Here is a 15,775-nt window from a genome sequence, read left to right on the forward strand (position 1 = left end):
TTGAACAAAACATATAATGTTAAAATAGAGGGACACCCTTCTCCAATATCTTCCACAAAATCGTCATCTTCACAGCAAGAATTGACATATTTAGCAATATCATCATCACTAATAAAAGCAGACTTAGAACTGGACGCCATTTCGAAGCTTTAGGGCTACAAAATCTGAGTAAACTTCATAAAATCATAGTATCTGTAAAAAATTAGGCAGATAAATGCCAATGGTCAATTTTAGAACTACAAACATTCGGCATCATAAGTAATCTGCACTTAGGTGCCATCTGTCAATAAAGAGTGAACTACTAGCATCTAACAATGACACTGCAGGAGGAGCGTGATAGCGCTCCCGGCACTTTTGGCGAAAGACAGGAGGAGCGCGCTCGCGCTCCCCACCACTCTAGGGGTTAAGGTAGACAGAGAAAAATAGATACCAAAACCATGGGGGATTGTAGAGGATTGACAGAGTCCCAGAGGACCATCCCCACACATTACTTGTTAATCACAAAAGGGAAATAATTTCTTTTAAAAAATATATATTTTTATTGATTTCAGAGAGGAAGGTAGAGGGAGAGATAGAAAAATCAATGATGAGAGATAATCATTGATCAGCTGCCTCCTGCATGCCCCCTACTGGGGACTGAGCGCGCAACCCAGGCATATGCCCTTGACCTGAATCAAACCCGCGACCCTTCAGTCCGCAGGCTGACACTCTATCCACTGAGCCAAGAAGGCTAGGGCAGGAAATAATGTCTTTACAATGGAAAAATTTGATGGATGTCACCCTTAAGCCAGCAATTACCAACTTGCATGCCACAGCAGGCACACTGGTGTGCCACAAGAATTTTTGAAACATGCAATACCTGACTAGCTGGGGCACCGACCTCTTTTTCCTGAGACTGTCAGATAAGAACAAAACAAAACACAAAACAGCCAACATAATAACTATCAGATGAGAATGGATCAAAATTACGTTTTTTTGTCAGATTGGCAAAAAGTATATTTTTTGTTTGTGCCACAGAATTTTAGTAATTAGTTTATGTGTGCCATGATATAAAAATGGTTGAAAATTGCTGCCTTAAGCAAGTAATCAAAGTTAATCTCAGCAATAATGGCACCAATTGGCTTCAGGTGCCTCTGATGGGTGAACTGGGAGATTCACAACATCATCTAACTATATCCTTGCCAGAAATGTCTAACCTCAGTCTAATCATGAGGAAATAGGCAAATTCAGGTTATGGGATAATGTACAAGACAGCTGGCCTAAATTTTTAAAAACTGTTGATGTTCTTTAAAACAAAAAAATTCAGCGTTAGCTGGTTTGGCTCAGTGGATAGAGCATCGGCCTGCAGACTGAAGGGTCCCAGGTTCGATTCTGGTCAAAGACACATGCCCACAGTTGTGGGCTAGATCCCATGTGGGGCTTGTAGGAGGTAGCCAATCAATTATTCTCTCTCTCTCTTTCTCTCTCCCTCTCCCTTCCTCTCTGAAATCCATATATATATATTAAAATCAATATATATATTAAAATCAATATATATATTAAAATATATATATATTAAAATATATATATATATATATACATATACTGCACACATAAATTTTACAGTGACTAGAGTCATGAAAACCAAATGCACTGCATGATCTTTGACTGGACCTAGGATTGAAAAAGCAGTTTTAAAGAGCATTTTTGGTACAATTGGGGGGAAAAATAGAGTTAATATGTTTCAATGTTAAATTATTCAGTGGAATAGTGGTACTGTGGTTATATAAGAGGACAGCCTTAGTCTTAGGGATACATGCTGAAGATTTAGGGTGAAATGTAGCAAAATTAATGAATCTAGGTGCTTGTTATTCTAACTTTTCTGTAGGTTTGAATGTTTTTCAAAACAAAAGGTTGTGGAAAGAAGTTTAGGCCCACGAAAAAAATACCAACCCTAAATCTTTTCTGGTACCATGGCTCCTTGAAACTGTTATCATTCTATGTCTTACCTTAGCCTAGTTTTTTTTTAAAAAACATATTTTATTGATTTTTTACAGAGAGGAAGGGAGAGGGATAGAGAGTTAGAAACATCGATGAGAAACACTGATCAGCTGCCTCCTGCACACCTCCCACTGGGGATGTGCCCACAACCAAGGTACATGCCCTTGACCAGAATCGAACCTGGGACCCTTCAGTCCGCAGGCTGATGCCCAAACTGGCTAGGGCATCTTAGCCTAGTTTTTGAGGGAACTGTCTGCAAATAGGTAACTGTTTCCCAGGTACTATACTAGGCACCAGGGTCACAAAGATCAAGGTTCAGATGTGCCCTTTAGGAGCTGATGGTTTACATTGGGGAGATAGATATATTCTACAATAATAAAAGTGTAATATGCTAATTAGACCAGACAGCCAAACAACCTTCTGGATGTTATTCTGGATGTCCTTCCGGAGGAAGCTGCAGCAGCGGGGGCTGAGGCAGAGGTGGTTAGGGGCGATCAGGCAGGCAGGCGAGCAGTTAGGGGTGATCAGGCAGGCAGGTGGGCAGTTAGGGGTGATCAGGCAGGCAGGTGGGTGGTTAGGAGCCAGTGGCCCTGGATTGCGAGAGGGATGTCTGCAAGAGGAATGTCTGACATCCCCCGAGAGGCCCTGGATTGCAAGAGGGTGCAGGCCGGGCTGAGGGACACCCCCCTCCTGTGCATGAATTTTGTGCACCGGGCCTCTAGTACTACATAAGTAATACAATGCAATGTGGAGTGTGTGGTAAAAGAGGTACATTTCTGCTATTTACAGAATTTCTTAAAATAGGGTTGGGAGAGGTGGCATACCTTAAAATGCAGATTCCTGGGCCCTGTTCCCAACCTTTTTAAAAATTTTAGATATATTTTTATTGATTTCAGAGAGAAAGGGAGAGGAAGAGAGAAACATCACTGATGAGAATCATTGATTGGCTGTCTCTTGCACATCCCCCACTGGGGACCAAACCCGCAATCCGGGCATGTGCCCTGACTGGGATTCAAACCGTGACCTCCTGGTTCTTAGGCCAACCCTCAACCACTGAGCCACACCTGCCGGGCTTCCCAACCTTTTGAATCATACTTTAGGACTGAGCCTGGAAATCTATGTGTTAATCAAGTAATGCTGATGCATACTAATGGTAGATTGCACACACTGAAGAAAATGATTACGCTTTTATGTGTATTGGGAAAGGATTGCAGAAGAGGTTTGACTACCTTGAAAAATGAGTAGAAACTCATCAAGTAACCATTGAGCTTGTAGTTCTGCAGTTTCCTTACTATTTCTCATATTAACTCCAATAGCATATAGCACATGTTTCTTGTAAGCTAAACCAAATGAGGTAAGTGGTTAACTGACTTTTTGGTGATCAGATTTAACATTAAATATTAGCTGACATCATTTCTCTCTCTTCAGGTATGCAGAAACACATCGAGTGTATGCGATTGTATTAGTGTCTGCATACACATCAGACTTAGGGGATGAAAACGAGCGTGCAAGTGGTAAGTTTGAAGGCAGAAACCCCAGAAGAGCCCGTCCTCTAGTCACAGGGCTGCTTGTTCAGGTTATAAAACAGCGTTGTCTTTTGGTTAGGCTTAAACAAATCTAACGGCAGATGAAAAATATTTACCATCCATCTTTAGCTATAAGTTTGGCACTTTGAGAGCTTGTAACCATTTCTAATCCATGGTCTAGAATTGAACCCTCGAGGCCTGACTGTATATGAGCCATACTTCCCTTTCACAAGTACCTATTGTGGGGCGCGGCTACAGTGTTTTGGCCAGGTTCAAGCCTCGGACTAATGAAAGGACAGGGTCCTCTCATTGCCACGTGCAAGTCCCAGCTGGAGGGCAGGGCCCTCCCAGCACAATTATAGCCAACAGCTATGGTTGTAAGCTTGAACCTATGGTCCGAACACGTGGCCCCACGTGCCTTGTGATAGAGTTCGGGTGCATGTAGTTAAGTGAGGTTGAAACTCACGAGAATGCTGTAAACAACTTGATCACCCCCCTACTTTGCCTCCTGGCATCTGCTATAAAATAAAAACACGGCTTGTGGGTGCTGGCGTTGTCTCATCAGGGAGCAGCATCCCACCGAGACCCAGCTCTCATTCCCTTGTCTGTCTTTTCTCAATCCTTTCACCCCCCCCCACTCAGGATCACCTTTGGCCCTAACACCTATGATATCAAGCCCTACAGATCAGAAAACCACTTAGGTTCTGATTCTTTGTGTGTCTGCTACGGTCTAGACTAGTTATTTCAGAATGGCTAGAATAGAAATTATCCATTGGCACTGATAGGTTATATATATTTTTCTCCTTAGGCTACTTCAACCGCCCCTGGCAGTGGGAGAAGATCAAAGCCAACTGCCCTCACATTGTGCAGTTTGGCTCCACTGATGATCCTTTCCTACCCTGGGAGGAACAACAAGAAGTGGCAGATAGTTTGGAAGCCAAATTTTACAAATTCACTGACCGTGGCCACTTTCAGAAGACGGAGTTTCCCGAACTGATTGATGTGGTAAAGTCTATGCTGAAAGAGTCAGCACAAAAAGAATGATTTCTGCTATTCTGCATACCAATATAGTAGAGCAATGATCAGATTATAGGTAAATCATCAAAAATGCCTAAAAAACAAACACAAGTTTCAATGTTCAAACTAAGTTACAAGTAGCATTTCCATTTTCCATAGAATCTATCTCTTTCCAAATTGCTATGAATTAAAGCAGTATTTTCCTTATGATAAGGGACCTTAAGGACACGTTAACCATCCAAAGTGAGTAAGACACAAATGGAACCCAGGTTTCCTGATTTCCAGCCCAGATGAAAACTAAATAAATTTGATGTATAAGAGTTGTACTCCTCCTCTTTAAAGTAAAATTTGTTTTGTTGGAGAAAGAAAACATGACTAAAGGTCTAGAGCAGCCGTGGGCAAACTACGGCCCGCGGGCCAGATCCGGCCCGTTTGAAATGAATAAAACTAAAAAAAAAAAAAGACCGTACCCTTTTATGTAATGATGTTTACTTTGAATTTATATTAGTTCACACAAACACTCCATCCATGCTTTTGTTCCGGCCCTCCGGTCCAGTTTAAGAACCCATTGTGGCCCTCGAGTCAAAAAGTTTGCCCATCCCTGGTCTAGAGTGTTGGCTTAGAGCTCAAAACACTAGCTGCTGTTTTGAGCTGGCCCAAGATATTAAACCCAGACTAGGGCCTTCACCTTTGACACTTTGCCCCCCAACCCCCGGTCCTTCAAACAGGTTGAGACAATGAAATATAAGGATGCTATGAGGCAGGGATCTGCAAGGGTTAGGCAGGGAGTATGAGAAGTCAATTTTATTTGTGTAAGACCACAGTTGGGAGGATAAGGGCTATGTGGAGAACTCATGTCATGTGGGAATGTGTGGCCAAATTTCTGATTTTTTTGAGGAAAAAACTTTATACAATGGTTTTTATATTTAGGGAATATATATATGCATATATATATTCCATATGTACATATGGATTAGTTGGCAAGTACAGTATAAATAAAAAATTTACAAACAGTGCAACACACACAAAAGTCCAAGCCATCCATTTGTGGCCTCTACCATAATTATTAATTTAGCCAGGTGCCTTAAAAGATTCCCTATAAAGCCTGAGAAATGAACATAATGTCAAAAGATAAAATCATGGAAACAATTCGGATTTTGTTAGTCTTATTTTTTAAAATAATCCTTCCATTCCTCAAGTTTTTATTCTGTAGAGTTCTACTTTTTAACTCCCATGGTTCTTTAGATCTCTTTCATTTCCCATTTTTCTTCTGATCATGATATATATATAATTTAACCTTTTCATTTCTCAACAACTTTTGCCTATTACGATCCCTAAATGTTGCCTCAAACAATTATAGAAAGTACAACTGGACAGCACTGGAGTCTAGGGCATGTATTTTATATTCTTCCCTGACCCACCATCTAATATGACTCAACTTGAAATTACTTAACTAGTTTGCTTAGTTGGTTATCATAAAAATCATGGCTCCATAAAACTTACTCACCAAACTAAGATCAGAGAAGCTTCATGGAAGAATCCCACATAAACTATTCGTTTAAGTCCACAACCCGGGTATGTGCCCTGACTGGGAATCAAACCGTGACCCCCTGGTTCATAGGTCGACACTCAAACACTGAGTCAGGCATGCTGGGCAGAAACTTTATTTTATTTTATGTTTTTATTGATTTTAGAGAGGGAGAGGGAGAAAGATCGATGAGAAACATCAATAAGCCATCAAATCATAGATTCTCATGTTTGACTGTATATACTAGTAGCTCATTATTTTTTTTTTTTTAATATATTTTATTGACTTTTTACAGAGAGGAAGGGAGAGAGATAGAGAGTTAGAAACATCGATGAGAGAGAAACATCGATCAGCTGCCTCCTGCACATCTCCCACTGTGGATGTGCCCGCAACCAAGGTACATGCCCTTGACCGGAATCGAACCTGGGACCCTTCAGTCCGCAGGCCGACGCTCTATCCACTGAGCCAAACCGGTTTCGGCAGTAGCTCATTATTAACCATAGCAAGGCCTTGCCAGACTCCAGGGAATATCTATTCTCAGGTGAGCAAAATACCTTATATTAAATGAAAATCAACTGTAAGGATTAGTACTTCACTCACAACTTGTTTTGGTGTTGTCATGAGTATAGAACCCCACTATTTGTTTTGGTCAAAGTTTACTCCTGTACATAAATATACATTTATCATTGAAGGTGCTGTATTTTTAAATTGTCTCTTTTCTCCTTCAGTTAATTTTCAGAATTTAAAACATGCTATGAAAAAAATGTTTAAAGAGAATCTTTATTCTAGTGAGGCAAGGGATACTTTTATGTTTTAGCCATTGATTGTAAGCTTTAAAAATAAATCTTTGGAAAAAAAAAATCAAGACATAATGCAAAGTCTATATTTATAACTGGTTCCTGCTCTCCAATGCTAATTCTCCTCTAAGTTCAGTTTGCTTATTAAATAAGACTATGCCTCTGTGATAGGCCAGGTCCCAGGAAGGACAGATATTACCATCCCAACTCTCACTGGGGATAGAAGAGAAACCTGTAGTTTACAGGCTCCCAGATTCTATCTTATATATATCCAATACTTAAAGTGATATTTGTTTCAAAGAGCTAGTGTCATCTAATGCTAATTCTGTATAGTGGCCACAGAATTTGATTCTTAAAAATTGGTTATTGAACTGAATTTATTTTACTAATCCCATTTATTTCAAAATAACCCTTCTGGTTGTCCACTTAGCAGGACTGGGGAACCTTTTTTTTGCTAAGGGCCATATGGATATTTATAACATCATTCACTTAATATAAATTTGTTGATAAATTTACACTCCTAGATTTACTGAATTTTGAGTCCTCCCCATAATTGCCTTGGTAGGGCCACACCAAATGGTTTTGTGGACCTTATACAGCCCTCTTGCTGGATGTTCCCCACCCCTGACTTAAGAGTATCTCCAAACTAGTGTTTGAACTCAGGCCTCAGGAGTAGCTGGTATCACACTTTTGGCCTAGACACAGAAACTTTTTTATAAAATATATTTTTATTGATTTCAGAGAGGAAGGGAGAGAGATGGAAACATCAATGATGTCTCCAGCATGCTCCCGACTGGGGATTGAACCCGCAACCTGGGCATGAGCCCTGACTGGGAATCAAACCGTGACCTTTAGGTTGACACTCAAACACTGAGTCACACAGGCCAGGCACGTTTATGTTTTTATTGCTTTTAGAAAGGGAGAGGGAGAAACATAGATGAGAGCCATCAATCAGCCCCCCCTCTTCCCCCCCGGGGATCAAGCCTGCAACCTGGGCCTGTGCCCTTACTGGAAATTGAACTGGTGACCTCTCTGTGTATGGGGTGATGTTCAACCAACTTACACTGCCCCCAGGGCAACACAGAAACTTTTAAATGGAGTTAAAAGGGAAAATACAACAGCTGAGAACCTAAAAAGCCCTCCAGCTAACATCTGTGCAACACATTGAATACTAGTAAGCTAGTATTTTCTATGTCTAAAGAATGGAACTGAAAGTGGTATTAGAACTAAGGACAATGACAATGGCTTTCTGCTCAGTTTAGATATGAGTTTTAGAACAGAATAAGGAAAAGAAACAAGTCTAAAACAGGACAAGAACAGAAGAATGGTACCCCTTCCCAAAATAAAGTGTGAGTGCAGGGCAATGGATTATTTTTAGTTTTAATGTTACTTAAATAATAATATAGGAAAAATTCTATTAAATAATACAACTTAGCCACAGAGTGAACTTGTAAGACTTTAACAAAGAAGGTCTAGAGAAAAAAATCCTTTGGATGAGAATAATAATATTTATGGACTGAAAACATCCTTGACAATAGTCATCATTTAGGTTTGAGGTAAATGCAGTGGCATAATCCTCCAAAAGAATATTTTTTTTTCTTAAATATATTTTATTGGTTTTTTACAGAGAGGAAGGGAGAGGGATAGTTAGAAACATCGATGAAAGAGAAACATCGATCAGCTGCCTCCTGCACACCCCCTACTGGGGATGTGCCCACAACCAAGGTACATGCCCTTGACCGGAATCGAACCTGAGACCTTTCAGTCCGCAGGCCGACGCTCCATCCACAGAGCCAAACCGGTCAGGGCAGAACCTTTCTTTTTTTTTTAAAGACATTTTTATTGATTTCAGGGAGGAAGAGATAGAAACATAAATGATGAGAGAGAATCATTAATCAGCTGCCTCCTGCACGCCCCCTACTGGGGATTGAGCCTGCAACCCAGTCATGTGCCCTTGACCAGAATTGAACCTGGGACCCTTCAGTCCGCAGGCCAACACTCTATCCATTGAGCCAAACCAGCTAGGGCAAGAATATCTGACATAAAAAGGAACAGAATGTGGAAAAGGATGTTCCAACTATCCTCTCCATTCACACCCCAAGTTTGCACAGACTGGTCTGCTATTCCTGCCTTTCCTGTTTTAATTTCTTCTCAGTGGAACCATTGAGAAAACAGAAATGGTGATACTGAACCAGATATAAACAATCTCCAATGAAGACCTTAATAAATAGCTTCAAAACAAGCATTTTTAGGCTCTAGCCATTATCCATTGGTAAATATGCATTTGTTGGCTTCTTTTTTCTTGGACAGTCAAGTCTTGAAAGCTTGTCCTCCAGAACTTCAAAGTATTTTATTAAAGAATGGATTTCACTTACCTGCTTCATATTCTGGTGGCTACTCTACCAATATAAATTTAGTCTTCATAGATTTAAAAAATATATTTTCATAGCAGTAAGTCTGTATCCATTATTGTGAAGTTTGCTTTCAAGGGAATTTGATGTTCCATCATGAGTTAAATTACTTGCTCCCAAAGTAACTTCATTTGAAAGATGTCATATAAAGTTCCGCTCTCTATTAAAATTCAAGCCATTCTGTCATGTAAATACAGTTAGATGGTGAAATCTCACCACCTTCATGGCAGTCGTCAAAAACCTTTAAAACAGAAAAATGTTAATATTCAAACTGAAATTTTAAAAAAATTATTATACTAATAAAGTAAAATTAACTGTCAACTATATCTCAAATTTCTATTAAGGAATTATCCAAGACCCAACCATTTACGTAAAGCACTATTAAAAACAAAACTTTCAAACTGAAGGAGATTAGGTCTGTATTTAAGGACACATTGTAATTAGGCCTGCTCTGTGATCATAAAGTTACTCAATGGCAAACCTTTTACTACAGCATTAAGATGACCATGTTCACCTGCCCACTGGGGAAAAGGCTATCAGCGTGTACCACAGGAATACAAGGGAGATCTATACATAGGAATGACTTAGTTTTGACTAACCAAATGTTTCCCGTTTAGCTACTTTCCTTTTTGTGAAAGGTGCCGAAAAGAATTTCCAATATGCTAGCCTTTTTTCTAGTAATTGAAACCATGGCATAGAATGCTTAGATATATAGAAAAGGGCCAGTATCTATAATAATAAAAGCATAATATGCTAATTAGACCGGATATCCTTCCAGACGAAGCCAGGGCTGCAAGGGAAGCCTGGGTCCTGAGTACCAGAGGGAAGCCGGTGCCAGCAGCAGGGGGAAGGAAGGCCTACTCTTGCACGAATTTCATGCATCGGGTCTCTAGTAATGAAATAAAACACAGACTAGCAGCCCATGAATATAAATGCGATGAGGGCTGGAGCAGTCCCTATAGCACACAATTGGCACTCATAAACTATATGGGAATGAATGAATGAATAGTACTTGGGCATATTGCAGGGGACAGAACATTACCTCTGAGTTTGAATCCTGGTTGTTACTTCTAAGCTACATGCTCTTAGGTCTTTCTTAGCCTAAGTTCCCTCCTACTTAAGGGAAAATAACACCAGTAGCTCTCAAAGGGACATAAGGAGGATTAAATGAAATCACATAAATCTTCAAAACCACGTCTGACTATGGTACGTTCTCAACAAATCTCATCTCTCACACTACTTAGGTTAAATGATTAATAGTTGTCAAAAATTGTCCATTTTAGGGCTAAGAGCAGAAAACACAGATCTCTTATGTAAGGCAATGATTTGTTCATTAAATATCAAGATTACATGGAGGTTTGAGTAATTTTGGTCAACCCTGAGAGTCAGAGAACTGGGGTGTGCTTGCTGGTATGTTATGTGGCATTTGCACTTAGAGGTAGTCAAGTGTAACGTGAAGCCTCTTGAACTCACCGGGCAGAGTCCACAGGGAGCCCGGACCAAGCCCGTAGGTGGGATGATTGGATTGACTGCTCTGTACAGTTTCATGTGTCCGTCTACACTGCCAACTGTGCCTTCCTTTGCAGCGATGATAGTCATCTCCACTTTCCCATCATATATGAGTGTATTCAAGATGGTTTCAATGTCCTCCATGGACAACTCTACCTGTAAAGGGGATATATTAAAAAGGAAACAAAAAGGACAAAGACACATTCTTTTGGAGGGAGTTAAAAACAAGTCATCGAAAACACAAAGAGGCTGAACAATGATCCAAGTTAGCACAAACCACTCAAATGCTAGGGACAGAAATCTTACCTCAAACTGAGTTTGATATCTTTGCTCTTTAATGTAATACCTAGAAGTCTTATAAAGTCAAGTTTGGCAAGAACTGGATGGAGATTTATAAAATGCTTGAGCAGAAAGTACTTTAGACATAGAACAGTCTTTAGTCAAAATCACTAGTTTTTTTATAAGTGAAAAATCTGGGAAATGAAAAATGACTTGTCCAATTGTTCACTTCAATTTCTTCTTTGATCATGAAAAGCATTCAGCACAGTTTCCTTATGTATAGGACCTTATGTAAAGGTCTTCAAAAAATATGCCGATCCCATCATATTTCTCATAAGAAGGAAAATACCAATAAATGACAGCTGATGTGATGACTGTTTGGCACATACATTGAAATGTGCCTGAGAAAGTCAGAACAAACTTCTGAAAGTGAAGTGTACTACCAGGCTCTGCTCTGCTGCACTATCTCCCAAACCCAAATACACACAGTTCCGACAATGCCAATGGCAATGACCAACTTTGCCTAACAGGCTCAGGATAGTACTTTCTCAAAGTGTGTTCTGCAGAATATTCACAGGTTATCACCTGAAAAAAGGGTATGGGTCAAATATGTTTGGCATATACTGTAAACTATACCACTATGATAAATAAGTTTAAAAATAAGATTAAAATTAGAAACTGAGTTCTGACCTTACTGATCCCCAATTCACAGATATATTTCCATACTTCGTGTGATGAAGCAAATGAACTATTTCTTTGTATCATTGGATTCTGTTTGCTTTCTCGGGCTGTTTCTGCCTATAAGGATAGACACATAAATCTCAGCAAGAACACTACTGTTTTCTGAATACAATTTATACAAAGTGAAATCAACAGAACATATTTTGTTAAGTAAAAATTACCAATTTAATGCCTATAAAACAAGACCTACAAAATTAAACATTATGAAGGAACTTAAAAAGAAATGATTGTTTACTCAATTATGCCTTACCTTGGTTTGTAGGAACTTAAAACACTGTTGGTTAAGCACCTCTACAAATTCAGATTCAAAATCCTGGTCACTGTACCAGGCTTCACCAGTCACAGACTAGTCAGGCTGCAGGTTGTGAAGCATATACACCTTTTTTGTTTTGAGCTAGGAAAAAGCATGCACAGAAGATGTGCTTATAAGCTAATTCCCCAAAACTAGATTTGAGAAAAGCTCAAAACATTGTATTTTAGAGTTTTAGATTCACAGAATTATTGTGAAAATGGTATAGAATTCCATTTACCTTGTGATGTTTCCCCTATTATTAGCATCTTACATTAATAGGGTATATTTGTTACAACAAACCAATATTGATATATTATTATGAACTAAAATCTACACTTTGTTCATATTTCCTTAGTTTTTCCATAATGTCATTTTTTCTGGTCCATTTTTCTCCCCAAGATACCACATTAGATTTAGTTGTCATGTCTTCTAGGCAAATTTTAGTTGTGACAGTTTTTAAGTGTTATTATCGATGAACTTGCCAGTTTTGAGAATTACTGGTCAGGTATTCTGTAGGATGCCCTTAACTGGGATTTGATCTGATGTTTTTCTGATGATTAGACTGGAAGAAAGATCACAGAGATCAAATGACCTTCTTATCACATCATATCAAGGGTATCTGATTGTCACCAAGTGATGATTGTCCTCAATATGACTTATCAGTGTTGACATTAACCTTAATCACCTGGCTAAAGGTACACTGTAGTTACTTTTTCCCCTGCCCTTTCCTTGGAAGAAAGTTACCATGCATCACCCACAATTAAGGATTAGGAATTATGCTCTACTCTCTTTAGGGTGGAGTGTCTATATAAATTTGGAATTCTTCTGTATGGATTTGTCTGATCTGTCCCATTTATTTATTCAAACATCTACCGGTATGGACTTAGGAATATTTATACTACTTGGTTTGCAACCTTGAAAATATCATGCTAAGTGAAAGAAGCCAGACCCAAAAAACCACACATATGATTCCATTTATAGGAAATGTCCAGAAAAGGCAAATCTATAGAGATAGAACATACATTAGTGGTTGTCAGGGCCTTGGGACAAGGAGGTTGGGGAGTGACTGCTAGTGAGGTCACATGTTGGGGTGAGGAAAATGTTTTAAAATTAGAAGAGTGTGATGGCTGCACAATCCTGTGAGTACACTAAAACCCAATGAATCATACCCTTTAAGAGAATTAATTTTGTAATATGTAAATATCTCAATAAAGCTATTAAAAATACAGATATAGGAGAATTGTAGAAATGAAGCTAGGAGATGGGTATGTGGGGATTCATTATATTATTTTCTTTACTTCTGTATATACTGGAACTTACCTATTAAAAATGTGAAACAGAAATAATATTCTAACTTAGGGAGTGGTATGACATAAATATCATTTATAAATAAAATCAAATGAATTATCAAATCATTTTTCTTTGGCCTGATGTTTTTTATTCACCTGATGTTTTTTTATTTTATTTAATTTTTCAATTACAGTTGACATTCAATATTATTTTATATTTGTTTCAGGTGTACAGCCTTGTGGTTAGATAATCATATACCCTACAAGTGATCCCCCGATATTTCAAGTACCCACCTGGCATCATACATAGTTATTACATTATTGACTATATTCCCTATACCAGTGGTTGGCAAACTGCGGCTCGGCAAACCACGCTCGCAAGGCACATGCGGCTCTTTGGCCCCTTCAGTGTGGCTCTTCCACAAAATACCGACTTCTGCGCATGGGCCACGAAGTTTCAATTGCATTGTATGTGCGCACCCGCACGTGTTATTTTTTGGAAGAGCCACACTGAAGAGGCCAAAGAGCCGCATGTGGCTCGCGAGCCGCGGTTTGCCAACCACGGCCCTATACTATACTTTACATTTCTGTGATTATTTTGTAACTATCAATCTGTTCTTCTTAATCCCTTTTCCTTTTCACCCAGTCCCCCAAACTCCCTCCCCTCTAGCAACCATCAATTTGTTCTCTGTATCTGTGAGTCCGTTTCAGTTTTATTTATTCATGTATTTTGTTCTTTATTTTTTTTTTTACGTATTTTGTTCTTTAGATTCCACATATAAGTACAATCATATATTTGTCTTTATCTGACTTCTTTCACTTAGCATAATACTCTCTAGGTCTGTCCCAAATGGTAAGATTCTATTCTTATAATGGCAATTATTCCATTATATATATTACCACTGTTTTTTTGTTTTTAGTTTTTTAATATATTTTATTGATTTTTTACAGAGAGGAAGGGAGAGGGATAGAGAGTGAGAAACATCGATGAGAGAGAAACATCGATCAGCCGCCTCCTGAACACAGCCCACTGGGTATGTGCCCACAACCAAGGTACATGCCCTTGACCGGAACCGAACCCGGGACCCTTGGGTCCGCAGGCCGACGCTTCATCCACTGAGCCAAACCGGTCAGGGCTACCACTGTTTTTTTATCGACTCGTCTACCTAGGTTGCTTCCATATCTTTGCTATTATAAATAATGCAATGAGCATAGGGGTGCATATATTCTTTTGAATTAGTGTTTTTGGTTTCTTCGGATATATACCCAGAAGTAGAATTGCTGGATCATAAGGCAGTTCCATTTTTTAATTTTTAGAGGAACCTCTCTAGTGTTTTCCATAGTGCCTGCATCAATTTGCATGAATATTAAATTCTTATATGTTGAAATATGTGTTCAAGCAAACTTTAATATAGGGGAATTTTGGCTCCTCTGATACTAAAATCAGTGAGGTCAGCAGCAGATGTCCCTGATGGACACAGCTCTGGAGCATAGAGCCCCTGAAGGATGTGATGGGTAGGGTGGGATGAGGAGGAGAAACACTATGTGCTAGAAGAGATGATCCACCAAGGCAGAGATCTTTCTCTGACTTATTCACTAATGTATCGCAAGCACCCAGAACAGTGCCTGACACATAGCAAGCACATGTAGATATTTGTTCAATGAGTAATCTAATATACCAGGATGAATTAAATTCTTACACATCACAAAATCCAGGAAAAATGTTCAAGATTCCAAAAATTCTCTCCTGAATAGAGTAAATTAGCTTTAGATTTTTGAGTGGGTAAGAAGTTACATATCTAAGTAGCATCTCCAAACCAATTATGAGCTAAATTTTAAAAAAATCTTGTTTTGATCAGTTGTTTTAAATCACAACACAGCTTAAAGAACAATAAAAACCTGAAATATAGTTGGAGCAATATATATAATAAACATTTGGAAGAAAAGAGAAAATTACTCACTGCTACAGACTTAACAGCTTTGATAAGCTTTTTACTTTTCCAAATTCTTAAAAATTTTGTTAATTTCTGTTAATGGCAAATTACTTTTATACCGGATGTCTCTGCTCCATATTCCTATAAGAAAGTAAAGTAAAATAAGTTGAAAACTATAGGATTTATGTTTATAATCCCATTGCTTATATCTCATACCAAAACCAGCAAAAATAGGTATCTATATATTGCTAGGGCATAGCTATTGGAAAAATTAAGTGTCATAGAGGCAAGAATCTCACATAAAGTAACAAAAATATTAAAACAATATATGTTATATGTTCTAGTTTATATAGAAATTTCTTAGAATCCTAGTGTGAACCAAAAGTAGGTTTACAGTTGTTCATATGGAAAATAATACAATAATTAATGAACAATATAAGAATACACCGTTTCGCATACTCACAATTGTAAA

At 38.6% G+C, this 15,775-nt stretch overlaps 2 protein-coding genes across 2 annotated transcripts in view; one reads left to right on the forward strand and one right to left on the reverse strand.

The window, feature by feature from the left end:
- RBBP9 (retinoblastoma binding protein 9) overlaps nt 1-4,849 on the forward strand; it is a 9,939-nt gene extending 5,090 nt beyond the window's left edge. Inside the window, exons 4-5 of the mRNA XM_005882450.2 lie at nt 3,409-3,494; nt 4,315-4,849. Of these exons, the coding sequence (XP_005882512.1) occupies nt 3,409-3,494; nt 4,315-4,550 (322 nt within the window). The 3' untranslated portion in view covers nt 4,551-4,849. The remainder of the gene's footprint in view (nt 1-3,408; nt 3,495-4,314) is intronic.
- A 4,565-nt stretch (nt 4,850-9,414) lies between these two features.
- The window catches only part of POLR3F (polymerase (RNA) III (DNA directed) polypeptide F, 39 kDa), an 11,228-nt gene continuing 4,867 nt past the window's right edge, over nt 9,415-15,775 (reverse strand). The window contains 6 exon segments of the mRNA XM_014530107.1: nt 9,415-9,500; nt 10,733-10,924; nt 11,738-11,845; nt 12,039-12,182; nt 15,331-15,366; nt 15,368-15,444. Of these exon segments, the coding sequence (XP_014385593.1) occupies nt 9,423-9,500; nt 10,733-10,924; nt 11,738-11,845; nt 12,039-12,182; nt 15,331-15,366; nt 15,368-15,444 (635 nt within the window). The 3' untranslated portion in view covers nt 9,415-9,422.

This window comes from Myotis brandtii, unplaced genomic scaffold, assembly GCF_000412655.1.
Source record: "Myotis brandtii unplaced genomic scaffold, ASM41265v1 scaffold72, whole genome shotgun sequence".
NCBI classification, from domain to species: Eukaryota; Metazoa; Chordata; class Mammalia; order Chiroptera; family Vespertilionidae; genus Myotis; species Myotis brandtii.